This window comes from Martes martes (assembly GCF_963455335.1).
Source record: "Martes martes genome assembly, chromosome: 8".
NCBI classification, from domain to species: domain Eukaryota; kingdom Metazoa; phylum Chordata; class Mammalia; order Carnivora; family Mustelidae; genus Martes; species Martes martes.
In genome coordinates, this window is record NC_137895.1 from 104,738,751 (window position 1) to 104,765,367 (window position 26,617).

A 26,617-nucleotide genomic window follows, 5' to 3' on the forward strand; every position below is an offset into this window, starting at 1 on the left:
AAATGAACTTTGACTCTTCATACCAAATACAAAAATTAACCTAAAATAGATCACAGATCTAAACATAAAAACAAAAATGGTAAAACTTCCAGAAGAAAACACAGGAGGACATGTTTTTGACTTTGAGATAGGCAAGGAATTTTTAGATAGGACGCAAAAAGCATGAGCTAGGAAAAGAAAAAAGGTGATAAGCTTTTCTTTATCAAAATAAAAACCTTTGCTCTTCAAAAGACAATGGTAAGAAAGTGAAAGGCAAGCCACTGACTAGAGAAAATATTTGTAATATATGCATCTGACCAAGACTGCTTCCCAGAATATATAGAGAACTCTTACAATCAATAGATAAGAGAAACAAATCAATAGAAAGAGTGGGCAGAGAAAACAGGTAAATGGCCAACAGCACCTGAGAAGATGCTCAACAGTGTTAGTCAACAGAAAAATATCTGGGAAAGCCATATTAATACACTACTGCCCACTCAGAGTGATAAAATTTAAAAAGCCTAAAAATACCAAGTGTTAGTGAGGATGTAAAAACACCTGAACCTCTCATACACTGCTGGTGAAGATAAAAAATAGTACAACCACTTTGGGAAACAATTTGAGAGTTTCTTATTATGTTAAATATATATTTAGTATATGACTCAGCAATTCCAATTCCAGAGTTCCTCCCACCCATAGGTCCACACAAAGACTTGTCCATTATGCTCATCCACAGCAACTTTATTCAAAATAACCAATACCTAGAAACAACCAAAATGTCCACATTTAGGTGAATGGGTAAATTACGGTTTTTATCCATACCACACAAGACTACTCAGAAATAAAAAAGAACACACTATTGATATCATAATAGAATAGATGAATCTCAAAGGCATTGTGCTGAGCAAAAAAATACACAAAAGAGTATATATTTTATGACTGCCATTTATAAGAAATTCTAGAATAGGCAAAACTAATTTATCTTGACAAAAAGTAGATGAATGGTGGACTGAGGCCGAGGCTAAAAGCAACTGACTGCAAGGGGCATGAGGTTACTTTTTATAGTGATGGAAATTTGGATCACATGGGTATATGTATTTGGCAAAACTCTTTAAACCATGCATTCAAAGCGGATGCATATTATTACATTTAAGTTGTAGCTCAATGCAGTTGATTTTTTTAATAGAAGGGAAAAAAGCACGAAAAAAATGAAAGTACTTGGGCCCCATTCCTAGTGATTTCAACATAGCAGGACTAACATGGGTCCCAGAAATCTGCATTTCAAACAAGTTCTATGGATAATTAGGCTGCAGGCTATTTTATTTGTAGAAACAGTATTGTCTCTATGGGTACCCAACTCATGGAAAACAAACTGACTAGGCGAGCAAAGAAAATTCAGAAGAGAAGTGTTTGAATTTTTGTGTGCCCCATTCCACCACCCCCCCCATTCAATCCCCCAACCTTCATTCTTTAGTTGGAATACTGATCACTACCAAGGGATCCTCTCCCAACTGTTGGCTCAGCTATGGACAGGTTCTTTCACTCATTCTTTACAGAAGGAAGTTTCCTCAGAAAATAAATGGGAGAAAAACAAAATAAAAACACACTACAGGTACAGAGAAACCAATGTATTTGCAGAGCACATATCCTTTCCCATAAGGGCATTCAAGTCTGGCACCAGATGGTCTTGGCTGACCCAACTCGCTGGACACATGGTATCCACAGATAGGCCTACCCTGGGGAAACAACAACCATGTGGAGAATAGAACAGGAGAATAACAGATAATGGTAAGAGCACTCACAGCCCAGAGGAAAGGGTCATTCTTCTGTCAAATTAGATTAGACCAAAGTTCTCTATTTCCATCCCTTAGTCTTGTCCTTCTGTCTGACATATCTTCTTCATCTTCTGCTCCCCTGTTCTGTCTACCTGGTGAAATTTCTCATCCTTCATAGCCTAGCTTGAGTAACACCTCCTCCTGATCAGCCCACCAGAGTCAAACAACCACTCCCTCCCCTGAACTCCTACGAAACTTGGCTTGAAGAGCTCTAACAGAAATTCTGATTTGCATTTTAGCTATTTAGGTGCATGCCTTATCTACTGTACTAGATTATAATCTCCTTGGTTATGGAAATCATAACTTATTATCTATGCTGGGTATAGCCTGCCTAGTTCCTAGTACATTACTTAGCAATTAGTGGGTGTTACATGTACATGGTTGTAGTAATTAATGAATGATTCAGTCCATGCTGATTCATATCTCTGATCTTTTGCTCCTGCTGTTCCTCTTTCCAGGAAAATCCTTTCCACTTCAAGTGTTACTTTCCCCAAAAGGTCTTCCCAGATCCCAAGCTGCTGGGCTCCTGTAGTACTCTGGGCATATTTCTATCTTATAACATACAACCAGAACCATATATCAAAGTTAAATATTTACTACCTGTTTCACCTACTTAATTGTAAGCTTCAAGAATCCAAAGATTCCATCCTAGTCATCTCGATCTTACCACCACCTAGCCCAGTGTTTGTAGGAGAATGCACTGCATAATTTTTTTTTTAACAGAACGATCTCTTCAGAAGTTTCTGGAAGCCTGAGCCACGACACACAGGACCTGGTTTATTTAGTTAATGTTCATATTAGAGTGGCCAAAACTGTCCTGAGATCTCATTTCCTGAGAAAACCCAGCATAAACAGACTTCCCACTCTAAGTTCCCTCTTGGGAACTTAGAATAAAGAAGGACTTTATAAATAAATAACTTATATAAATAAGTAACTATAATAAATAACTTATAAATAAAATAACTTAGAATAAAGAAGGACTAGATGTTCTCTAGGCTCCCTTATAATTCTGTGATCCTTGTATCCCAGGGAATTCCCCAGCAGAATAGGTTGTTGAGTACAAAAGAGGCAAGTGTGGCCTCTCCTCAGAAGGTCTTTAAGATGACCCATAACCTCTGGGAGTGTTGGACACAGGAAAAAGAATGCGACCTTTCAGAGTCCCATGACTTCCTCGTTTCAAATACATTTCTCTCTTTCCTTTGCCACCTTCTCTCTCTCTCTCTCTCTCTCTCTCTCCCCCTCCCTCCCTCCTTCCTTCTCCCAGCCTCTTCCTCTTTTTTTCCTCTTTCCTTATCTGCTTTTCTTCTTCTACCCATCCCACGGCACTCTCCCAGTACCGCTAAAGTCCACCTCACCCGCTTTCTTTTGATCTCCAGATTTATCTATCTCTGGTCCCCTTCGTTTATCCTGCTCCCCTATCCACTCCCTCGTTCATCTCCCTTCTCTGTCAGCCCTGCAGGAAGCCGAGACTCCTCACGAAGCCTGGAGGTGGGAGGGTGGGTGGGTGGACCCTGGCGCGGCGGTCCCGCCCCTCGGTGCGTGTGTGAATGTCTGTGTGGCCGTGACGCGGCGCCGGCGGCGGCGGGGAGGGAGGCTGGGCCCGCTGGAGAGGGAGGCGAGCGGATTGCTGGGGCTGCTCGGCTCCTGCGCGCCCTCGCGCTCCCCGCCGCCCGCCGAGGCGCAGGCAGGGCGCAGGCGGCGGCGGGCGGCATGGAGAGCCTGCTGGAGAACCCGGTGCGTGCCGTGCTCTACCTCAAGGAGCTCACCGCCATCGTGCAGAACCAGCAGAGCCTCATCCACACCCAGCGCCAGCGCATCGACGAGCTGGAGCGGCGGCTGGACGAGCTAAGCGCCGAGAACCGCAGCCTGTGGGAGCACCAGCAGCTGCTGCAAGCCCAGCCTCCGCCCGGGCTCATCCCTCCGTCGCCAGCCCTGCCGCCTGCCACCCCGGCCACCGCTGCCGCCGCCGGGGCCCAGGAACCTCTCCAGAACCACGGACAGATCTCGCCCGCAGCGCCACAGCCCGCGCCGGAGCAGCCACCGCTTCAGCACCACGGACAGCTCCTGGCGCAGCCCCAGCCGGGCCCCAGCAGCAGGGCTCACGCACCTCAGTCGCCCCACCAGCACCCAGTGGCGCCTGGGGCCGTCGCCGACAAAGAGAAGGAGCGTCCCCCGAGTTGTTGCACTGCCGCTGGAACCCTTCTTCAGCACAAATCCCCCGCCGCCCTCGGCAAGGGCGTCCTGAGCAGGAGACCCGAGTGAGTGGGGAAGAAGGGAGGCAGATTGTAGTGATAGAAAGGGAAGCAAATGGGTGTAAGGAGGAGATAAGGGGGAAATCGGGATCCCCTAAGAGCCTGAAGGACTAGGGCAACCTGAAGTGAAGAGATGAGAAGATGTATGGAGGTAGAAGTGTGTCAAGGAGATTTGGGGGGAAAGAGGGATTGATATCAGCATTTGAGAGGTTTCAGGGGATGTTGGAGCAAAAGAGAGAGTCCAGACCCTTACGGGGGGGGGGGGGGCAAAGAAGGGAAGAAATGGGTTTTTAAGTGATTGGGGATATCAGAAACTGGCAGATTTTAAAGGGGACAAGATCGGGAGGAAGTTGTGATGAAGATTACACTGAAAAGGAAAAAAGAACAGTTGAATTTTTTAAGTTAAGAAGAATTTGGAAGGGAGTTTGGGTAGTAAAATTATTTGAATGGAAAGAGACAGAGGCTTGGCAAAGATGCATGTTAAGAGCTTTAAAAGGACTAGGGTCCAGGAAGAATAGAATTGGGGTCTGAGAAAATTTAGGAGGCAGGGGATAAGGCTGAAAAGAAGGAATGATGTGAGAAGGCAGGGGTGCTGGGGATAGAGAAAGGGTGGGAGAAAGCATTTCCCAGGGGAACGACTCTAGCTCTTTCACTGATGCAGTGGGATCAAAGCCAGGAGTGGCTCTTTGGGAAAGCTTACTCTGCTGACCCGAGTGGGCATTTCTTCTGAATCCCCACAGAACCAAAGGGGTGCAAAGACACAACGCACCAAGCCAATGGAGGACTCAGTTATAGCATGAGGACTCAATCTGGCTATAGCTCTTTTCCTTTGACTCAAGGAGGATTTCTGTGCAGGATGGTTGGCAATTGTGGAAGGGGAACAATGATGAGAGAGAGAGAGAGTCGGCAAACAGAGTTGTTGGCATTTGGATGTTTAAATCTCTCTCTGTTATGGCTGGTGACTGCATTCTTGTTTCCACTTGGTTATTTGGTGATATTAGGAATCTCATGTTGGGGCCTGAGAGAAATATACTCATTAGCCCCCAGTGAGGGACTCTAGGACCTCAAGCTCCGTCTTTACTTTTAATGTCTATGAACTAGGGACATGGGAAGAAGAGATTAAAGAGGACTGGAATGTTCTCTCCTCTGTATTGGGCAGGCTGTGACATATCAGCTTCCTTCCTCTGAGTATACAGGTGATGGGAGAACTGCATGGAAGAACGGCTCAAGGGAAATCAGTACCTAGTCAGCACCTGACACTGACAATGGTGATGTTACAGGAGGAGGTGGTGGGGGGAGGAGGGAGGAGAGCCAAGAATCTCATCTCATCCAGTCTCGGCATGTTTCAAGTCTGCAGATACTTGTGAGGATTTGGTATTCCTTCAAAACTCATTTTCTCCTCATATCTATGTAGTTAGAGAAGTTGGGGAAGGATATGTTAACTCATAAGAGAGTAGACTTGACTGGAACCATGGTCTCCTAGGGGTGAAGAACCAGGATGATCTGACCTATAGCAATTGAGTCAAGCCCCCAAAAGATGCAGCCTTCTTCCCCAGCTCCCCCAATGGCTCATCTGTCCTTCCTTCAGTTTCAGTTTTCTTTCCTTATCTGGCATAAAAAAACAGAAAGTCAGGTTTCCCTCAGTACCCAGGATTCAACAAGACAATGTTCTTACAAGGTGTTATGTGGCTTTCCCCTAAATAGGGGGGAAAGACCTATTTCATTTGTTTTTCTGGGGGTCACTACAGCTTCCTGATAATTATGATTCTTCACCTGCTTCCTCTTCTCATGCCCTTTGGTACCTCCTTTCTCTTCCCCACTTTCTCTGCATCTCTTCAGGGAACTATGAGAAAAAAGGGTTGAGGAAAGATCATTTTTTCTGGGAAAAGGACTTTGTTGTGGCCCCAAAGTAGCTTGAAGAGCCTCAACTCTCCTGCCCATAGCGTCTTCATCTTTCTTTCTCCTTTGTCCTGTTTTTGCTTCCCATAGAAGCAGAACAAAAATAAGAAATAATTAGAATGGCAGAGGAGAGTGAAAGTTGTTAAAAATCTCTCACCTAGGAAGTTGTGCCAGGCACTAAGAGGTTAATACCCCCAAGTAGCCCCCTCCTTCCTCCAGCTCCTCTAATGTTTCCCCTTGCTCCCGAGCCTGGACACCAAGAGACAGAGAGAGCGTCTTACCTCCCCCCTGCAACACTCTCTCCCCTTGGATGTGAAAACATGGACATCTTGACCGGCCGAATGCCTTTTGTGCCTTTTGTGCCACTCATTCCTCCCCACTGTTTTGCCGAACTTCAACCTAAGTTTCCCCCACAGAACCTCAGTAATGACTCACTGTTGCCGATTACATATGGCCCCATCTGGATTCTACCCCTGACCCCCATTTTGTATGGCTAGTCTCCTCTGCCCGTACCCTCAGTGGTGCAGGGCTGGATGCAACCAGCAGGCAGGTTGGGTATGGTGAGGTGAGGAGAAGAAGAACAGAGGCAGCAGCCCACTCCCTGGTGTTTCTTCTGGGGAGCTCCCTGCTGAATCAGTTCTGTGCTGGGCACGCTGAAGTAAGAAGACGACATGGCAGATGAGGTCTTCCGATCATAATTTTACTGAAATCCTTTCTCATTTCTTACTTGCCCTTCTCTGGCCTCACTATAGTAAAAATGCGGCCCTGGGGAGGTTGCTGAGGGTTGGGCGAGGGTTACATGGGGCCAGGCACTGTGTTAGACGCGTTATCTTCCCACACAGTTTGTCTCTTGTACCCAGAGCTCCTCTTCCTGCCCAAATCCAGGAGAGGCAAGAGCCCCGGGGAACCTGGGCCCAGGAAATAATGCATCATTTAATTGTCATCAGATCTGCATTATTATGCAGCCTGGCCTCTCTCCCTTCTTCAGCTGAGGGTGATAGGAAGGTGGTGGCCTTAGAGGTCAGGCCAAGGAAGTGACGATGAAGGAGTGGGTGAGTGCAAAGATATCACGGAAGAAAGACGCTGGAGGGGTTAACGTTCTTTCTCTGCATGCTTCCTGGCTCTTGCTAAGCTCCAGCCCCCACGGCTTTTGCCTCTTAATGAAAGCAGCTATCTAGCTTCCTCCTCTTTATTTTTTCAATCAAGGCTCACAGCATCTACAGAATTGATTATCGCTTTCCTGGCTGGAGTCAGAGCCTCAGCCTGATCTGGCAAAGTCTACTTCGTGCCATGGAAGCACATGACCCTACCGGAGGCTACTGGCTTCACTGGGACGACAGCTTCTCTGTCTGAACACGTATGCCCACCCAGCCAGCCATGCATTTACAGCCCCTGTTCTCCAGCCCGAGGCAGAGGATTACTGGAGGCTGGATAAGATTCTTGAATTATCATTCAAATTCAGCTCCTACTCCAAACCCCCACCTCCAAGTAGTCAGGAAGTCTGAATGGCTCAGTGGCTTCTGTCCTCTCCTCTCTTCCTTCGTCCCTTACCTTCCTCTGCTACTTTCTCTTCCTCCCTACCTTCCTCCTTCTCTTTGTTCTTCCTTCTCCCTCCCCCTTTCTTCCCTTCCCTCAAACTCTTTCTGTCTCCCATATTTTCTTCCTCCTACCTCTCCTTTGGTTCCACTTCAGCAGCCCAGGGAAGTCTCCTTTTCTCTGCTCTCACCCTTTAAGCATAAAACAAATCTTGGGTCACTTTTTGAGCTCCACGGTGTCATAATGACTGGAGGCTGAAGGACAGACAATCATTGATGTGCTTTTTAGCCTGTTGTCTAAAATGCTGATTGGAGCAGGTGTCTCTCCCCACTGAGTCAGGGTCGTCCACCTAGAGATGGCGGCTCCTGTGTGGCTACTAAGAGAGTGTGAAGGTCTGTTTGTCAGTGGAAAAACAGGAAAGAAGCAAGCAGTCCCTGCCAACATACTTGAAACATATATCTAGAAACATCCAAGCAAGTGTAAGCAGATTGCTGCTCCGTCTATCAGAAGAGAACAGGGTGACAAGGGGGAGCATACTGAGAGCCCAGAGAGAAGGTTTTCTTGGTTGGAGTCAAGGGATTATGTCAGGAAGAGTAAGGGCCAAGGGCAGCTGGAAGGAGGGTGGAGACCAGGAGACTCAACTCACGGAGAGACCTGTACTGCATGCGCACATCGTTCCGCCCTCATACGGTACAGTGCCCCCCAACCCTAATCACTTCCCACAGGGCTAAACCCTATCAGCAGAGTAAGAAGAGCCTTAACACTCAGAGTCCTTGTCTGCCTGTGGCTGGAAGGCCTGCTTGCTGAGGAAGCGACACGAAGGCCAGTGCTCACGAACCTGCCCACCTACCCTCCTTTTCTCCTCTGCCCCCAGCAAGGAGAGGACTTCCAGCTGGTAAGCTGGAAAATGGGGCCAGAAGGAAGGTTCACCGAACGGAGGGAGTATGCATCTTTTTGCTCACCTAGAAGCTGGCACAAAGTGGGCACTTGTAAAGATTTTCTGTTCCCTGCTTGCCCAAGAGCCCAGACCTTCCTCCCTTTCATCCAAAAAGAACACAGCTCAAGAGAAACGAGTCACCCCTGCCTCTGGGAAAACCCACTGTTCTCTGTCCTCGTCACCAGCTCCCTGTGCCTTGCTCCATTCGCGTTCTCCTTCCTTACTCCAAAGCCCTTCCCAAGCCCACATAGTGAACACCATTAGGGCCCCATGAGAGCATCCTGGAACATTCTCCCGCTGGCCTGAAACCCAACAGGAGGAGCAGTAGCTGGCTCTGCTGATGCAGCAGATATCTGTGTGGCCCGAGTTTCAAAGGTCACTTAGGAGACAAGGCAGATGGGGTCAGGTGTGGGGGGAGAGCCAACAAAAGTGAGAATGATCCGGAAGAAGAGGTGAAAGAGCTGGGACCAACAGCTGGACCTGTGGTCTGGAAAGAGACTTGGATCCTGAATTTAAATCCCAGGTAAAGATTTTTAGACAGACTGAACTTGCTGGGGAGCCTCAACACTTTTCACTGGGGCCCAAACATACTCTCAGTGGCCCTGGACATTAGCTAAGCAGCAGCTTGGTGTGGGTGTTCTTAATAAGAGTCCCGGGGACACTCTCATTGCACCTGGCAGACCCCCAAGTGCAAGGCCATCTGGCAGGATTTCCAAGGCTTGGGCCACTGCAGCACCTTCTTCCTCTGCTTCTGGAAAAGCACAAAGGGCAGGTTCTCACCCAGGCTGCAAAGGGTTTCTTGTTTCCAGGGAGAAGAGTGGCGGTCATCTCCATTTCAAGGAGTGAGGGCATTAACAAACAAAAGGGTGAGGAGCAGCATGAGGGAGAAATTTTTAGATTTTTTCAGGCTGAAGGGAACTTAAGGAACTAAAGAATCACAGTATTTTCCAGATCTAGGTGGTTAAGAACATGGGTTTTGGAGTCAGGCATCTCTGGGTGTGAGTCCTGCTCTATCCCCTACCAGCTGTGAGAACTTACATTCATTACTTACCTTCTTTAAGCTTCTGTTTTTTTCATTTATAAAATGAAAAGTAACATATACTTTGAAGGGTTGCTGTAAAGCTTAAAAATTAAATGGTATCATTTTTAAAATATTGTTCTGGAAACCCAATAAGTGCTCAAGACATTGTAGCACTTCTACAGATAAAGAACCCAGGCCCAGGGCTCACCCCAGTCAGACCACAATGAAAGACCTGAAACCAAGTTCAAGATCCCTTTCCTGCTTCCAAGCCAGCTTCCTACACGTGTCCTTTCCTCATCTGCCCCTCTCCCTTTGGACAGCATGCACCCAAGCTATTTCGTTTGCATGTGTGTAGAGCTTACCTTCAAATGCAGCCAAGCAGGACAAATCCACCATCCCTTAGTGATCTGTGATGGGGTCTCACAACTTTATTGTTGAGAAATGCCTCCTTAAGCTCAACTGAAATGTCTTCTGTTGCATTTTAAGATGATTTGCACTTCTCCTAAGGACATCAAAGAGATCCAAGTTATCACCCAATACCCCGTGGTGATAAGAATGATCTTGCCATTTTCCAAATGGGGAAGCCACAGTCTCCTCTAGTATATAAACTTGTCAAGGATAAAAGTAAGAGGTGAGGGGAATGGAGTCTGGGCCAGGAGAATGTGTCCCACTTCCCTGGAATGAAACCTATATCCATTTGTCCAAACTTTTCCATCCTGGGAATTTTGAAAGGGCAGCCCTGTTCTTTGCAGCTCTTTCTGAGGTCCGAAAGTTGAAAACAAAAACAAAAACAAAAAACAAAGCCCAGCAGGGATTGCCTGAGGAAAGGACAGCCTGATGTGTTGTGGGACTTGGGGTGGTGGGTTGAGGGGGAAGGCAGGGAGGTTACAGGAGGATTCTACTTTCTCGGGTCAAGGCTAGATAAAAGAGTTTCTTCTCCTAAGACTTCCTTAGGTGAAATGCCGTCTGGGAAAAAACAAAAAGCAAAAAAACAAAAACAGAAAAGACAGTGGGCTTCTGACATTCCCTCCCAGGGCGGTTGTGGCTATGAGGCCACCACAGGCAAAGGCGGCCATGGGTGGCCCTGGGCGCAGCAGAGGCACGGGCTGCTCTGCGGTGGCTCCTTGGAATATCCCATCTGGGAGGGTTATGTAACTCTGCAGGCCCGGTGTATGTGCTGAGTGGTACCTTTTGTCCCCAGCAGGCAGGCAGGCAACTGTGGACTGAGGCCACGCATGCCTGTCTGAGCGCCTCCCCACGCTCCGCGCCGGCACTGGGCCCTTCCCTCCAGGCCACAGCTGCAGGGGTGGGAGAGCTTTCGGAGCTGGGCCAGGGTCCTCCAGCCCCGCTGGGAGGTCAAGCAAAGGTCAGAGCTGGAAAGGTACGAAAAGGGCCGTGGCTCCAAACTTACTGTGGCACGTGAGGCAACTATGGCTGGAGAGAGAAGAGACTGGTGTTTCCAGATGAGTTAGTGGTGGAAAGAGACCTAGAACTCTTCCTCTGGTGCTCTTGACATTATCCGGTGACAGGCCCCGGTAGCTGGTCAGGACTGTTCCATGGGTGTACAGGGCCAGACCTACAGCTAGTTATGGGAACTCAGGGGACCCAGGGAGGTCTCTGCCTTCCAGAATAGCTCGCCTGTGCCAGCCATTCCACAATTAGAGATTCCTTTCAATACTTCAAGGTTATCCCCCTTGTTAAAATGCAAATTCTCCTAGGACAGGAGAAAAACAACACATTTAGCTCTATCAGACTTTACACTTCAGCATGAAAGAGTTCTGATGTGAGCAGTGTCCGAGAGAGGATTTGATAAGGGAGGGGGGTGCCATGGCGGCACTGGTTGACTAAGGGACAGCAGGACGCTCAGGAGTGGAAAGGCTCACAGGGGAGGCTGTTGAAAGCCTAAATGATTTTTATCTCTGCCATATTTTGCAGGGATTTGGAATTGCCTGGCCTGGACCTGGCAAGCAGAGTGGCGGGGGGACCCAGGGCACTCCCACATTGGCTTGCCTAGGAAAAGTGATTATCTTGGCTGTAGAAGGGATACTTGCCCAATGAGCTTCATGGGTAAAAATCATTCGGCAGGAACTTAAGGAGCATCCTGATACTGGGTAATCTCTTTTGATCCTTTCTAGGATCTTAGAATAATTCTCTAGGTCCAAAATTTCACACGATTCTATTGGGGTCTGCAGTGAGGTTGGGAAGAGGTGGGTGAGAGCGTTAACAGGTGGTAGAGGTTGGGGTTACCTGGGCCTGGAGAGAATGGGGGATGAGGGGCTAACTCAACATCTAGTAGGAGCTTGATAAATACTGCTGGAAGAAACAATCTCCTAATATGCAGGTCCCGGGCAGGCTCAGCAATCGTTGGGTGGAGGGAGGTAAGCATAAGGTGTCCAAGCTGAAGAAGATCTCAGCTGGAGGGAATCTCTACCGGGGGAGGAGGTTGTGCTTAGTTAGGCCCAAAAGCCCGGAGTCTGCAGCTGAGCACAAGAGAGAAGCTGGATGAAAGGCTCAGCTCTTAAGGCCAGCTGGGGAGTGAGGGCCACATCAGGGCTTCTCCCACCCCAATCTTCTCCATGAGCCTGCAAAGGCCTCCTCTCCCTCAGCCGCCAGCCTCTAACCCCAGACCAGTCCAGTCCTCCATGTGGGAAACCGTGTTAAGAATTAAGCATGAGAAAGCCCTTTGAGTGTTTCATCTCAGTGACCCTACCCCAGGCCCACGGCCTTGCCAGAAGCTTGAACCAGGAACAGGCAATCGGTCTATGATGATGGGAGGGAAAGGAAGCCCAAGATGTGGCCATGTCTCCAGGTAGAAAGAGAATGGAGAGAGCTGGATTCTGGCCTGGGGGATGCAACAGGAACCAGCCTCAGGCTCCAGGCCTCTTACTCCTATTTCTTGACCGGGCAGTGTCAGCTCTGTTCAGGGAAATGTCAGGACCCCGAAGGGAGGGTGAGCAGGTGTGTATAAACAGCAGATGTGTTCGTGGTTACGGCTGCGCAGGGGTGAATGTGACTAGGGGTCGGGGAGAGGGATCACAGCACACACCATAAAAAGATGTGTGGACCTCATGGCAAAACTCAGCGTAGGTCTTCTTCCTGCTTCCCCATGACACCCTGGTCTGGTTACACAGTCAGGACTCTGGATTCTCTCTCCTTTCTCTGCATGACTTGTTTCATCTCTCTTGGCTAGCCAGTTCCTTCTGGGTCTTCCCCTCTGTAAAATGGGGCGAATCTACATGCTTCCACCCTCACCCTGTTGCCGGTGTGAAGGGGACCAGGCTTCTGGAGGCTGCCAGCTCCTGGGAAGAAGGCTGCCTGAAGGGTGGGCAAGGGCAGGGGTCAGGGATCAGAGACTCTCTATTAAGGTATTGTGTTTGGAAGCTCCGACACCCAGCAGCAGGATGATGCATGGAAAGCTGCGCTGTGGTTTTCCCTGGATTGGAGTTGGCCTAGCTCTGGCCAGGGAGTGGCACCACATGACCTCTCTGGGCTCTGGAGCTGTCAGGTCCTACCAGCTGTCTCCCTGCTTCCAATGAGGAATGCACTCCCACCCCACACAGAGAGGCAAGGGAATTCCACAATCTCTTCCTTGATAAATGATTCCAATGCACCACAATTTTCATTCAACACATGAATTCAACACAATGATTATTTTAAAACGGAAACGGCAGCAGTGACAAAAACTCTACAAAGCGGTTGGGAAGCTCCTGCTTGTGTCTAGTTTCAGTGTTTACTGGCATAGTCTGGTCTTTACAGAGATGTCCTGGATGCTTCCAAATTGGCTAGGTTGGCATTTTTGACATTCTTGGGGCTACTTCCCTCCTATGAGCCAGTCATGGAAGGCTGAAGGGAATTCCAGAACCTGGCAGGACCCTGACCCAGAAGCCAGGCCCCTCAGTCCTGATGGCTGTGCCATCCTCACAGACCCCAAATGTACGCTTGGTGCAAACCCCTCCCCTTCTCTGGGCCTTGATCTCCCACTCTTTGCCCGGCTCTTGGACTGTCTCCCCTAGACTCACCAAGTCCACGAGAGGCAGAGCTGTTGAGAGGTTGCGGCAGCATCAAGGACCTAGCTTAGACGTACAAAGTGACTTCCAAATGGTAAGAGCCTTAGGAAGGGAGGTCAGGATGGGGGACAAAGGGAGACGCTGAATTCACGCTCCCTTTCAAAAAAAAAAAGAGAGAGAGAGAGAGAGAGAGAGAGACACCCCTGCAATGTAGGATGGCCCTGCCCTACAGGTAGGGGAGGGACGAGGTGAATTCTGTAGGGGTATCCAGCTTTAAAGCACGCCAGGAATTTCCACGGGGCTCCCTCCGGACTTTGCGTGAAAACTGGGAGCAAGCTGGAAGGGAGAAGTCGGGAACCAGGAACCCCTCGCTCGGAAAGCCTGGGGAAAGCCCTTCCTCCCCTGGCCGCTTCCCCGGGGGCTTCTCCGCAGGGAGGGTGCGCGCAGCCGGGCTTTCGGCTGCGTGGGCGACTTGGCGAGCTGCTCACAGCACGATGGAACCTCCGGCCCCCACGCCGCGCGCGCCCCGCGCCTAGCTGCACGCTCCCCCGCGGGGGCGGGCACCCCGACCGGGGGAAGCCTCGCCTCCCCCCCCGCCCCGCCTCCCGCGCGCACGCGCCCCGCGCCCCCGGCCCGCCCCCGCCCGGCGTGGTGCTGCTGAGTCACCCGCTCGGGAGGCGCAGCCTTGTCACCTGTGCGCTCCGGCTCGGCCGCGCCCGCCGCGCCCCCGCCCCCTCCGCGCCCCCGCCCCCTCCGCCCGCCTTCCGGGGACCCCCGCCGGGCTCGCGCTGCGGGCCTTCGCTGGGCCGCCCTGACCCTCTCCTTTCTCGCTTCGCCCCGCGCCTAGACCCGTATCTCGAGTGCGGCGGTTCCTCGCGGTCCGGCCCCGCCCCAGCCCCACGGCCCCCGCCGACTGCTCCCAGCTTGCGCACCGCCGCCCGCCCACGGCGTCTGGGAGCGCCCCCCGGCGCCGCTGCCGCCCGCGCCTTCCCGCGAGCCAAGGAGGGAGGTCGGGGCCTCCGTGCTGCGTCACCACCGGGCCACTGCTGCTCCTGCCGCCGCCGCCCGCGGCGCTGCTGCCTGCCCCCAGCCCCAGACCAGGATCGCTCCACGCCCCCTTCCCCGAGGGTGCGGATCCTTTCCCCGCCCTCCGTAGGCCCCAGCCCGGGCTGGTGGGCGTGCATCCCCCTGGGGGAAGGGGAGAAGAAGGCATGGGAGACTTCGGGGATCAGGCTGGTGTCACCTAGGTCCAGCTTCTACACAGCATCCACCTCCCCTGGGTACAAGCCTCCTTCGTACCCAGACACGTGGGCAAGAGAATCCCAGCTGTATCTCAGCTTTCCCATGGTTTATATTGTATTTTATAGAATCACATAGTCTTAGAATTCTGGCGCAACCTATGATGAGGCATAATCGTTCAGAAAGTGGCACTGGGTTTGAATCCTCACTCGGTCATGTGCTCGCTGCCATACTCAGCAGTGACAGTCTTGGTTTTCTTTTCTGAAATGGGGATGCGCATACTCCTAACCTTGTAGGACTGCTGGGAAATGAAGAGGTCAGGCCAAAAAAGCGCCAGGCAAGGCGAGTGCCTGCGGGCAGTGAGCACTCAAGAAGGTATATTAGTTGCTGTTCTTTGGGGACCATTGAGGCCAGAAAGTGCTTTTCGAAGGTAGAGGGCTCTCTTCCTTATCCTCCTGTGTCTTCCAGAGGCTCAGAACAGAAAGACTTCTAATTGACAATCCCTCCAACGCACTTATTCCCATTGTCACCTCCCAGAACCGCCCCCCCCACCCGAAAAGTTAAGGAATTCTCATGCATCCTCCCAGGGTTATTCTATGTACCTTCAAGCAAATACATACACACACACACACACACACACACACACGTATATATTTGTGTTTGTGTGTATTTTCTTTTACACAAATGGCAGTAAACTATATGCTGTTCTGCACCTTGCTTTTTCCCCCCAATAATCTGTCTTGGCGATCCTTCCATATGCAGTATAAAGAAAGCTGCCTCATTCTTTTTAATAGCTGTGAAGTATCCCATTGGCTGTGAATCTAGCTTCCTTCTTGTCTACTGAGAGTTTGGAAGGCAAGCTCTCGGTAGCCCACCTGTGTAATCATTAGGGAGGTGTTTCTCTGAGGGGTGGGTGGGTAGGCAGACATGACCTAGGAGTTCCATTTGAACTTGGCCCTCCAGCTACTGAGGTGTGCTCCTGCCGCCTCCTCCAGGCACAGATCAGTTGCCGTAGAAAGAAGACTCAGGAAAAGTGCCTTCTTCCCTGAAGAGTCTTTGCCACTCTTTTAGCTTGGCTCCCTTTGTTGCCTATAGGCATCAAGTTTGGGGGAGCTGCCAGGATATATAGTTTCCTTCCCACGAGCAGAAGATGAGTCCGAAAACACCACCTCTTTCAGAAAGTCTTCCTGAACTGATCTGAGGAGGAAACTGAGTTTCCCATTACCTCTCCCCCTACTTCCCACCTCAGGCTGAGCCTAATCCAGTCCTGGCTAAGAATGAAGTCAATTCTTTATTCCTTGGTTTAAAAGTGCTTATTTTCTTCTCTATGTAAGTATATAGTCATGATGTGTCTATTCTTCCCCCTAACAAATACTCGGTCATCTACCATGAGCCCGTTCCTACTGTTTCAGGCACTGGGGTACAGTAGTGAACAAAAAAATCCTCAACTCTCGTCAGGAAGCTGACAGAAAAAAAAAATTAGCAAGATTAAGAAAGAGAACATAGGTTACGTCTGATAGGGTGAGTGTTGTGGAGAAAAATAAAACAGAGAAGGGACCTGGGAGTAAAGGGGATCACAGTTTCAAACAGGGAGTCCCAGGAAGGTCTCACTGAGAAGATAACACCTGGGCAAAGACCTGGAGCCTGGGGGGGGGGGGTCTGAGAAATCTGGGTGGGGAAGTGCTGCTGGCAGAGGCAAAGCCCCCTTGAGGGCCTGAGGGAACAGCCCGGTTGTTGAAGTAAGACAGGAACAGAGGGAACGCGGGGAGAATAGTCTGAGGCAAAACCAGAAATATTGGTGGAGGGTTGCAAAGGTGGGAGAGTGCAGGGGTGCAGCAAATCTTGTAAGAGATGCTCCAAATGGCATCAACCGGGCTGTGTTTGGAAATGTGTGGAGATATGCTAGTTGCCACAATGGCTGGCTAGGTTGAGGGGGAGGTGTCGCTCCCCCAGCATTTAGGGGCAAAGGCTACGCCAAACAGCCAATAGAGCACAGGACAGCTCCTGCAGTGAAGAATGTTCTTGCCCAAAATACCAGTGTTCTTTGTTGAGACACGCTGATAGGGTCTTGACGTCCATTGTGATGAGTTTGATTTTGACCTTAAGACAAACCGGGCTAAGGTGTGCCTGGATGGCTCAGTTGATTAAGTGTCTGCGTTCGGTTCAGGTCGTGATCCCAGCGTCCGGGCTCCCTGCTCAGTGGGGAGTCCACTTCTCCCTCTGCCCCTCTCCCCACTCACGCGCTCTTTCTCACATAAATAAATAAAATCTTTAAAAAAAGAAAAAGAAAAATTGGGTTAAAAGGAACCTTGGCTGCTGGGTTGAGTTTCTGTTGAGAACAGCCTGAAGAGGGAGAAAGCTAGAAGCAAGGAGAGAAAGCAGGACATTGTTGCAAAGTCCAGGCAAGGACCTGGGGTGGTAACAGTGAAGGTGGCTATGAGTGGTCAGACCAAGGATTAGTGTGGCATGTAAGAGAAAGGGGGATTGGACATGAGTTCAAGAGTTTGGGCGAAAGTTACTGGAAGGGGGAGATGGGGAGGTCTGGGTGGGGGGAGATTTCAGGAGGAGTTTCAGACATGTTAAGTTTGAAATGCCTCTTATGGAATGCCTGTTGGACACTCAAGGTTGAGATGATTGGCAGGCATTTGGAATGGACTGGAGATATACATTTGGGGAGGCTTTGAAAGCCTTACTGGATGTCATCACCAAGGAGCGAGAAGGGAAGACTGAAGGGGACCAGGGGTGGAGACTTAGTGCACACCGGTGCCAAGAGAAAAGCTGGAGAAGCCTGTGGTGTCCTAGCAAAGAAGGGGTTTCAACCAGGAGGGCAGGGACACAGAGATAAGCCCTGGAGTAGAGCGAGGACTGGAAGAACTGCCCATCAGCCTTAGCAACATGGAGGTAATCAATGACCTAGCTCTGATAGCACAATCAGGGCAGAAGCCTGATTAGTGTGGGGTTAGGAGAGAAGGGAAAAGAGACAAACCAACCAAACGTGATGTGTGGACCTTGAGTAGGTCCTAATTCAGACCAACCAACTGTAAAAAGACATTTTTAAGGCAATCAGGGAAATTTGAGCACCAATATTGGAGAATTATTGTTAATTCAGTTAGGCGTAATAATGATCCCATTATTATATCTTTTTAAAGTTCTTACCTGTTAGAGATACATTCGAGCTAAAATGATCTAAAATGGGGTATGTTTTAAAATACCCCAGCTAAAAATATTGGGGCAGGAGATTAGTAAAATGCATGTTTGAAATTTCCCTAATAAGTGTAAAGGACGACAGAAGGAGAGGAACTGCAGATAATGAGTGCAGAAAACTCTTTGATGAATTTTCCCGTAAGGAAGAATAAAGGAACGGGTTGATAACTGGAGGGGGCCCTGAGTTCAAGACAGAAGATTGTTCTGGAAGGTGGGAGGAATAGCACATGTGTTTCCATCAGCATGACGGGCAACTCCACTTGCAGACGTCTGCCACAGAAAGCCCTGTAGGGAAACTGAGGAAGGTGGCATCACTGCCTAGAGAAAAGTCACAATAACTTAATGAAGCAAATATGTTATCATGAGCTTGCCCTGGGCAAGGACTGTGTTAAGTGATTTACAAGCTTATCTTGATAAGTGTTCTGATACCCGCTAACAGCTGGGGGTGGGGCTTAAGGAGGTTAGGTGAATCGAGGTGGTGCCCACATTCAAGCCCTAGCAGGGTGATTGTGACAGTCGGTGTTTTCACCTCCACTCTCCACTGTCTTCCCCCAGACGATGCGGTAACACGTATCGGGCGGCCAAGAGAAGTTCTTCAGAATGCACTTGCTGTGGACTTCGCCTTGGAGACTGTCATTCACTTGGGAGTTAGTGGAAGGAGGGCGGCCAAGGGTATTTAAATGAAGGGCTCAGAATGCGGCTCCCTGCCTAAGAACCATTAGCATAGATCGGCCCAAGCTCACTCATTTATCAACACACATACACAAATATTCACATGAGTGCTGTGAATAATTAGACTAGCTGGGGGCTGGGAAAAATTAAAATATAATGAGCTATGCTGTACAGGAACAAGGAAGTGGAGAGAGGGAAGCTCAGTACCTTATTGTTATTTAAGGATGGAAAATTTATTTAGGTTCCTCAAGGGCTCGAGTCCTATCTGTATGTTCATTAGCCGGTAGTTATTGAGCACCTACTGTATGTCAGGCTCTGCTGTAGGTGCTGGGGATTCACGGCCAAACAAAGACTCTACCATCGTGGAGCTCATGTTCAAGAGAAGACAGATATTAAACAAGAAAATGACTATATGTGCATATAAATTCATAAGGGCTCAGAGGGAAAATAAGGGGACGACGGGGGGAAGGTGGTTTTGGTAGGCAAGACTTCACCTAGGAGGTGACATTTAAGCAGAGAGATTAAATAAAGCTAGGAACAGAGCCACATGAAAATGTGAAGGGAAAACATCCTGTGCAAAGGCCCTGGGCTGGAAGAAATGGGTGCGTTCAAATAATGTAAGAAGGAAAGTGTGGCCAGAAGGCAAGGGAGTGGAGGAGATGGGGTCGGAGGTTAAGATGGGCCTTCCAGAAGAATTTGTGGAGTGGGAGGCTAATAGGAAGTCATGGGGGTGAAACTTTAGACAGGACAGTGATGCAATGCCTTACTATGGAAACCAGAGTGGGAGGTTCAAAGGGCAGAAGAGGGAGGGGAGTTCAGCAGAGAGAGCCCTAGAGTGCCGTTCACAATCATCTGCTATTCACTCATTCATTCTGTCTTTCAACAGCATGTACTCATTTCTGCTGTGTGCGAGGCATTTATTTACATCTATTGTCTCATTTGATTGACACACTCCTGATGGGAAGGTATTATTATCCCTCATTCACAGATGTGGTGACTGAGGCTCAGAGATGTTGAGGTGGCCCACCCAAGGTCACACAGTAAAGTGGGGTCTTCAAGCTCCTCGTGCAAGCTTCAGCCTCTTATACCCAGACATAGCTTTCTCCACTCTAGGGGAGTCCTCTGCAGTGTGGGAAGTGTCTGCCCTCGGCAAGTTCTGATCAGGAACCTGGCTTAGCGTTCAGGGACAAAAAGGTTGATGGCACCATGCCCATGACAGTTGTTCATGTTGCTGCAGCTCTGAACTTGGCCTTTGGCCCGCTCCTCTCTGTCATGCCATGCAGGACTGGGCTAGAGGACTGGCCGAATGCCACCCACATGTAGCCACAGATGGAGGATTTGTAGGTCCCCATGGGACATCATATCCTTCCAGGGCCCACGTGGTCAGAAGGGGGTACAACATCCTTTGTCTCCACTCTGTGTGTGTGTGTGTGTGTGTGTGTGTGTGCACATGGCTGCACGCGGAGGGCTGTAGATACATGTGTATATGCATGTCTGGATATCCAAGGGGGAGTGTGTGTGCATTCATGTATTTGCGTGTGCATAGGTTTGGGGAGTTTCTACTAAGTGGGTGACTTGGGGTGCAGTTAGGACCCATGCATTTTTATGAGGGCCCTGGATGTGTTCACGGAATGAGGTATGCATGTTAAGGAGTGTGTGCACTTAGGTGTGTGTGCAGTGAGGGGCATGTGTGTATAGTTATATGTATGAATCTTTGCTCTCCCAAACCAGTATCTACAAACGCATCAAGTATTAGTGTGTAGCAGTGGTTCCAGCTGTGGGTATGTGACTTGGGTTGGTGCATATGAACAGAGCGGCTGGCTAGGAGATAGTTGAAGTGTGTGATTGGAGACTGGCTGAGGTTGTCTGAGATTTTGTGTTGCGGTAAACTCCAAGTCTGACTGTGCCATGGAGGGCAAGATCAGGGCTCTTCCATTCACAGCCCAGAGGCCACCTCTCCTGCACATACCTGCCGTGGGGCTGTGGGGCATGGCATGGAGCTAGTCTTAGCTGTGGGTTTGCTGGAGGTCATGAAACCTCCCTTAGCCTTAATTTCCTCATCAGGTACCTGGCATCGATATTAACATTAATTATTATTATAATTATAATATATGACTTTTACTACCGTTATCCACTGAGACCATTCACAGGACATTCAAAAACGTTTTGTAAATCAGAAACACTGACGAATGCAGTCATTATTATCGACCAGGATCTGCCTTCACCGTTCCCGGAAAAACAGTGCTTGCCCACCATTGACTAAGGGTGGGGGAGTAACACCGTGTAGGCGTGTTTCTCTGTGGCAGGCATGGGCTGGATGGCCCTGATCCCAGCCTCTCCAGCTGGCTTTGCCCAGTAGCCAGGCACCTGTCTTCTAGGTAATAGAGATCTCTCGTAAGGCAAGCTGGCACGATGCAGCCAAGCGCCTGGCTCTGTAATTCCCACTGAGCCACCCCGCCTGGTACCGGAGCTCTCCTGGCTCCTCGCAAAGGCAGCTGGACCTCAAACAAGTAGGCTTCAAGATTGGCCACTGAATGGCTGCGGGCTTGCGGGCTGGGCCCCCCTGCTGGGCAGGAAGGAGGGAGGACAGCAGGAAGCTGGGAGACTGAGAGGAAGTCCTGAGGGCTCCAGGACTGAGCAGGGGCAGGGAGTGTGGATGGAGGAGGAGGCTGGGGCCTCGTGCTGCTCTCAAGTTACAGATCGAATTTCCTAGTCTGAGTTAAGCTTCCCCACGGTTACCAGGTTGATGCCAAGACTGTGTGATATTAAGCAAATATCTTGTCTCTCTGAGCCTTTTCATCTGTAAAATGAAGATTTAAGTGAGGAGTGTCTGGGAGGCTCAGTCAGTTAAGCGTCTGACTTCAGCTCAAGTCATGATCTCGGGGTCCTGGAATGAAATCCTGCGTCGGGCTCCGGGCTCAGTGGAGAGTCTGCTTCTCCCTCTCCCTCTGTCTCTCCCTTTGCCTCTGCTCCCTTACTTGTGCTCGCTGTCTCTCTTTCTCAAATAAATAAATAAATAGAATTTTAAAAAAAATAAAATAAGATGAGGCAATGTCTGGAAAGGGCTCAGTACTCCCGCATAGACAGTAATGGTGGTGGACAGTTCTCTGAGGCATGTACTTAGGCCTTTGTTTCCATGAATGCACGTGTTTTCAAAAACATGCGGGCTTAATTCCCCATTTTTCTCCAGCGCCCTCAGTCATAGGGACTTAATTCATGCATCGAGTCAACAAACGGTATCTACTATACGCCACGAGCCAGGCTGCCTTCTGTCCCGGAGGTAGAGGCGAACTGGTCACCGGTGCTGCTCTGTCCCGAAGAGCTCACTCTAGTGTAGGGAGATGCAGCCTGTCTGCAAACATCGGGGATACAGCGTGGAGGAGAACTGACAGAGGCTGGTGTGGGATCCAGAGGCAAGCGGGTCCAGCCCAGGCAGGGGCAGGGGCTGAGGCCAGCAGGGGAAGGCTTGGCAGGGGACACGCCTCGGTGCTGGGCTCTAGAGGGTGGGCAGAATCTGGAGATTGGAGACTGAAGCGGCCTGGGATCTGGGGATGAGGTTTCCCTCCTGTTTCCTAACGGTATAAATCAGAGATGGTTAGGGGCTGTGCCGTTCCCCTACAACTTTACCGCAAGTCTTTGGAGCATGCAAACCCAGGGCCGGGCAAGGGGCCCTCTGGGCCTGGCAGCAGCAGGGGTTACTGACCGAGTCAGGCGCAGCTCCCGACACCTTAGATATATTGGTTCATTGAGTCCTCACCATAATCCTTGAGGTAGATGCCATTAGGATCCTATTTTACCGGTGAGGAAACTGAGGCTCAGGCAGGCCAAGCTGTTAACTAGAAAGTGGCAAAACCAGCTTTGGACTCTGGACTTTCTCTGCCCCCAAAACCCTGTGTGGGTGCGACATTGATTTCGCCCCTGCTATGTGCTAAGCATCACACTAGCATGACTTGGGTTTTTTTTCCTAAAGATTTTATTTATTTATTTATTCGTCAGAGAGATAGAGAGAGAGAGAGAGAGAGAGAGAGAGAGAGAGAGAACACGAGCAGGGGGAGCAGCAGGCAGAGGGAGAAGCAGGCTCCCTGCTGAGCAAGGAGCCTGACTCAGGACTCGATCCCAGGACCCTGGGATCACGACCTGAGCCGAATGCAGATGCTTAACAGACTGAACCCTCCAGGCGCCCCGTCATGGGTTATTTTGTTGGATCTTTGCAATAACTCTATGGGGTGGTTTCCTTTATGACCCTCCCCGCTCAGAGCTGAGAACTCCAAGGCTGCAGAAGGTCAGATAATCTATCCGAGACCCCCCAGCCAACCCAGTGGAAAAGGTAGTGCCTGCGTGCACACCTTCCCAAACCTCAAGCCTGTTCCCTGTCCATGGAACCATGCTGCCTCCTGTGGTTTAAGGGGCCTGGATGGAATTCCTCCCTAGATCATGTGGCAACCTCACTGCTCCATGCCGGTATGCTCCCGGGACCAGAGGACCTCGGGTCAAGGCTGGTTCCACCCCCTTACCAGCTGTGTGACCTCGGGGCATAACTACACCTAACCCACAAGGTGGTACCAAGGTCAAACGACGTGTCAGAAAACGCTGTGTAAACTGTGAAGTGCTGAAATGGAAGGAACAGACAGCCGCACTGTGTGCCCACCACCGCGGTAGATGCGATAAGGAAGGCACTAGGCAACACAAGCAAAAATAAACAAGTGGGATCGCAGCAGACAAAAAAGCTTCTGCTCAGCAAAGGAAGCCGTCAACAGAGTGAAAAGGCAGCCTACAGAATGGTAGAAAATACTTGCCAATCATATGTCTGGTGAGGACTTAATATCCAAAACATATAAGGAATTCATACAACTCAGTAGCAAAAAAACAAGCGTCTGGTTGAAAAATGAGCAAGGGCGCCCAGGTGGCTCAGGCAGCTAAGCATCCGACTCTTGATTTGGGCTCTGGTCATGATCCCAGGGTCCTGGGACTGAGTCCCTCTTCGGAACTCCCTGCTCAGCGGGTAGTCTGCTTTCCCTCTGTCCCCACCACTCCCCGCCCCTGCCACCTCTGTCTACTTTCTCTCTCTCTCTATCAAATAAATACATAAAGTCTTTTTTTTTAAATGTTGGAGATAGAACTACCATAGGATCCAGCAATCCCACTTCTGGGTATTTATTTGAAGGAAATGAAAACAGAATCGGAAAGAAATTTCCGCACGCCCACGCTCACTGCAGCACTGTTTGTAGTGGCTGAAGACCTGGAAACGACCTAAGTGTCCCCCCCCAAAAGAATGAATGAAGAAAGTGTGGTGTATGTATCCACGGGAATATTATTCAGCCGTGAGGAAGGAGGGAACCCTGCCATTTATGATGGAACTTGACGGCACTATGCTGAGTGAAGGAAGCCAGACAGAGAAAGACAAATACTGCATGATACCCCTTATACCTGGAATCTTAAAACACATACACACGCATGCATGCAAAGTCAAATTCAGAGAAGCTGGGGGTTGGGGGCTTGGGGAAAACAGGGAAGGTTTGGCCAAAGGGCATGCGCTTTCGGCTCCAAGATGAAGGCCTGCGGGTCGAGGGAAAACATGGTGACTATAATTGATAACACTGAATTGTATAACAGAATAACGACGGGAAAAGGAAGGTACCAGCCTCAGGCAGACTCTGTCCTTAGGTTAGCAAACAATGAATAGGCCCCGTGCGTGCGTGTGTGTGCGCGCGTGTGTGGGGCTACAGAGACACACAGGACACGGAGTTTGCCATTTGATTGGGATATACCACAACTCATTCAGGGATTTATTTTATTTTATACCACCATTTATTATATACCACTGTGGGCTGTGGGCTAAATTCCTCCAGTATATTTTCTCATTGGATTCTCCCAGCTCTCCAACAAGGGACTGTTACCACGCTTCTTCTGGGGCAATAAAATAACTTGGAGGCTGGGGACCAGCACTGGGTTCACGTCCTACCTTGACCTCTTCCTAGCAGTGTGACTCTGACTGTGTGACCAAATTTCTCTACCCGTCTGTAAAATGGGAATAACAATATCTATCTCTCCGGTCTATTGTTTTATGATTATTACACATGGAGTTCCTAGCAGGCAATCAGCGCTCAAAAAGTAAATGAACAAGTAAGCAGTTAGGGAGGGTTGTGACCTTCTGAGCTCCGTGGAGGGGAGCAAGGAGGAGAGATGACCCTTTCCGTTAGGAAGAGGGTGTCCTGTTGTCTTTAGAAGGAAGCATGAAAGGAGATGGGGTCAACTGTTTCTAGTTTGAATGGAGTGGAAAACTTGCCAAATCCGCATATAAGTAGGTACTTCCTTTCTCTGCCCCTGGCTGCTGGAACATCTGTAAGCATTTGCCTTATTAAGATCTTTCCAGAGCTTTCCGTGGAAGACTGCAGTGGCAGATTGCAAGAGTGAGCAAAGAAAATCTACCCCTTCCTCCGCTGCCCCCACGCCGGGAGGAAGGGATGGGGGCCTGGGGAGGAGGCCATCGAAATGACATCCTGGTAGGTCCCTTCTTGCAATAGCGCTGTGGTTGCTGAGTGCCCCGGGGGCAAGGACTAATAATACCGATAATAGTCATTATAAGATTTTGCATCTGTGCAGGGTTTATTATGTTTCTCCCAAGGCGGTTTCCCATTCAAAATCTTATTGAATCCCTATAATTCAGTGACATAAACGGGCAGGAATGAGAACCTCCTCTACCATGATTTGACCTTCCTGAGGGCTGACAGTAGTGAATGGTGAGTTGGGTCTCCATCTCCAGCACTTCTCAGGGGCTCTCGGCCCCAGGCCCAACTCCAAAATTTTCCCCATTCAACCATCCCCACCCCCAGTTTTCTCATTGTCCTAGTTTCTGGCCCCCTGGACTCCTTTGGCTCAGTCATGAGCCATCTGGTCTCTGAAAATCCAATCTAGTGGTCGAAGGGAAGGAACAATCCGTTATTTTTATCTGTCGCTTGAAGGGGGGTTAATAATTAGGTGATCTGGGGCCAATGAGAGCAGGGAAGTTAGAAAAGAAATTATTCTAAAGCTTCTTGATGAAGTATCAAGATATGAGAAGGGTGAGAAAAAGATTTTGGTCTTTAAAAAATCAGCCATGTTAAGGTACAATTACATAAATGAAATTCACCTATCTTAAGTATATGAGTTTAGACAAATGTCTACAGTTCTGTAACCATGACCTCAATCAAGCTATAAAACATTTCCATCACCCCAGAGGACCCTTTGTTCCCTTTTTCAGTTTAAACTCTCGCCTCCCATATCACTGAGACTGATCTAATGTCACTATAGTTTTTGCCTTTTCTAGAAAGTCATACAAATGGAATCACACAGCGTGTAGAATTTTGTGTCTAGCCTCTTTCATTTAGTATGATGCTCTTTTGAATTTCATCCATGTTGGCACATGTATGAGTAAGCTTGTTCCTTTTTATTGCTGCATAGTACTCCATTGCATAGATATACCACAATTTGTTTATCCATTTACCAGTTTGTGGACATTTAGGTTGCTACTGGGTTTTGGTTTTTTTTTTTTGCATGCATCTTTATTTTATTGATAATAACTGTCTCTATATACATTTAGAACACATGGACCATTCGTGTGTGGATATATAATTTACTCAACTTATAGACGATGCTTGGCAAACATGTACTCGGACCTTCCTTGTATTAACTCTGTCCCACTCCTACTCCTCTGGCCAGGGTGCAGATTCTTGCAGAGTGGGAACCACTCATTGTAGTCATGCAACTCAAGAAATGAATATTCAAACCAAAATGTGGTATTTAACTTTATTTGTTGTATTTTATTATATTGTGGTAAGAACAGTTGCCATGAGATCTACTCTCTTCAGTTTTGTTTTTTAATGTTTTATTTCTTTATTTGACAGAGAACAGAGATCACAAGTAGGCAGAGAGGCAGGCAGAGTGGGGGTGGGGGGAAGCAGGCTCCCCACTGGGCAGAGAGCCTGAAGTTGGGCTGGATCCCAGGACCCTGAGATCATGAGCTGAGCCAAAGACAGAGGCTTAACCCACTGAGCCAC

The 26,617-nt window shown here is 49.3% G+C and overlaps 1 protein-coding gene across 1 annotated transcript in view; it reads left to right on the forward strand.

Moving 5' to 3' along the window:
- Nucleotides 1-3,495: 3,495 nt before the first annotated feature.
- IQSEC3 (IQ motif and Sec7 domain ArfGEF 3) overlaps nt 3,496-26,617 on the forward strand; it is a gene marked incomplete at both ends in the record, with an annotated part of 98,767 nt that continues 75,645 nt past the window's right edge. Inside the window, one exon of the mRNA XM_080811904.1 lies at nt 3,496-4,072. Coding sequence (XP_080668030.1) covers nt 3,525-4,072 — 548 coding nt within the window. The remainder of the gene's footprint in view (nt 4,073-26,617) is intronic.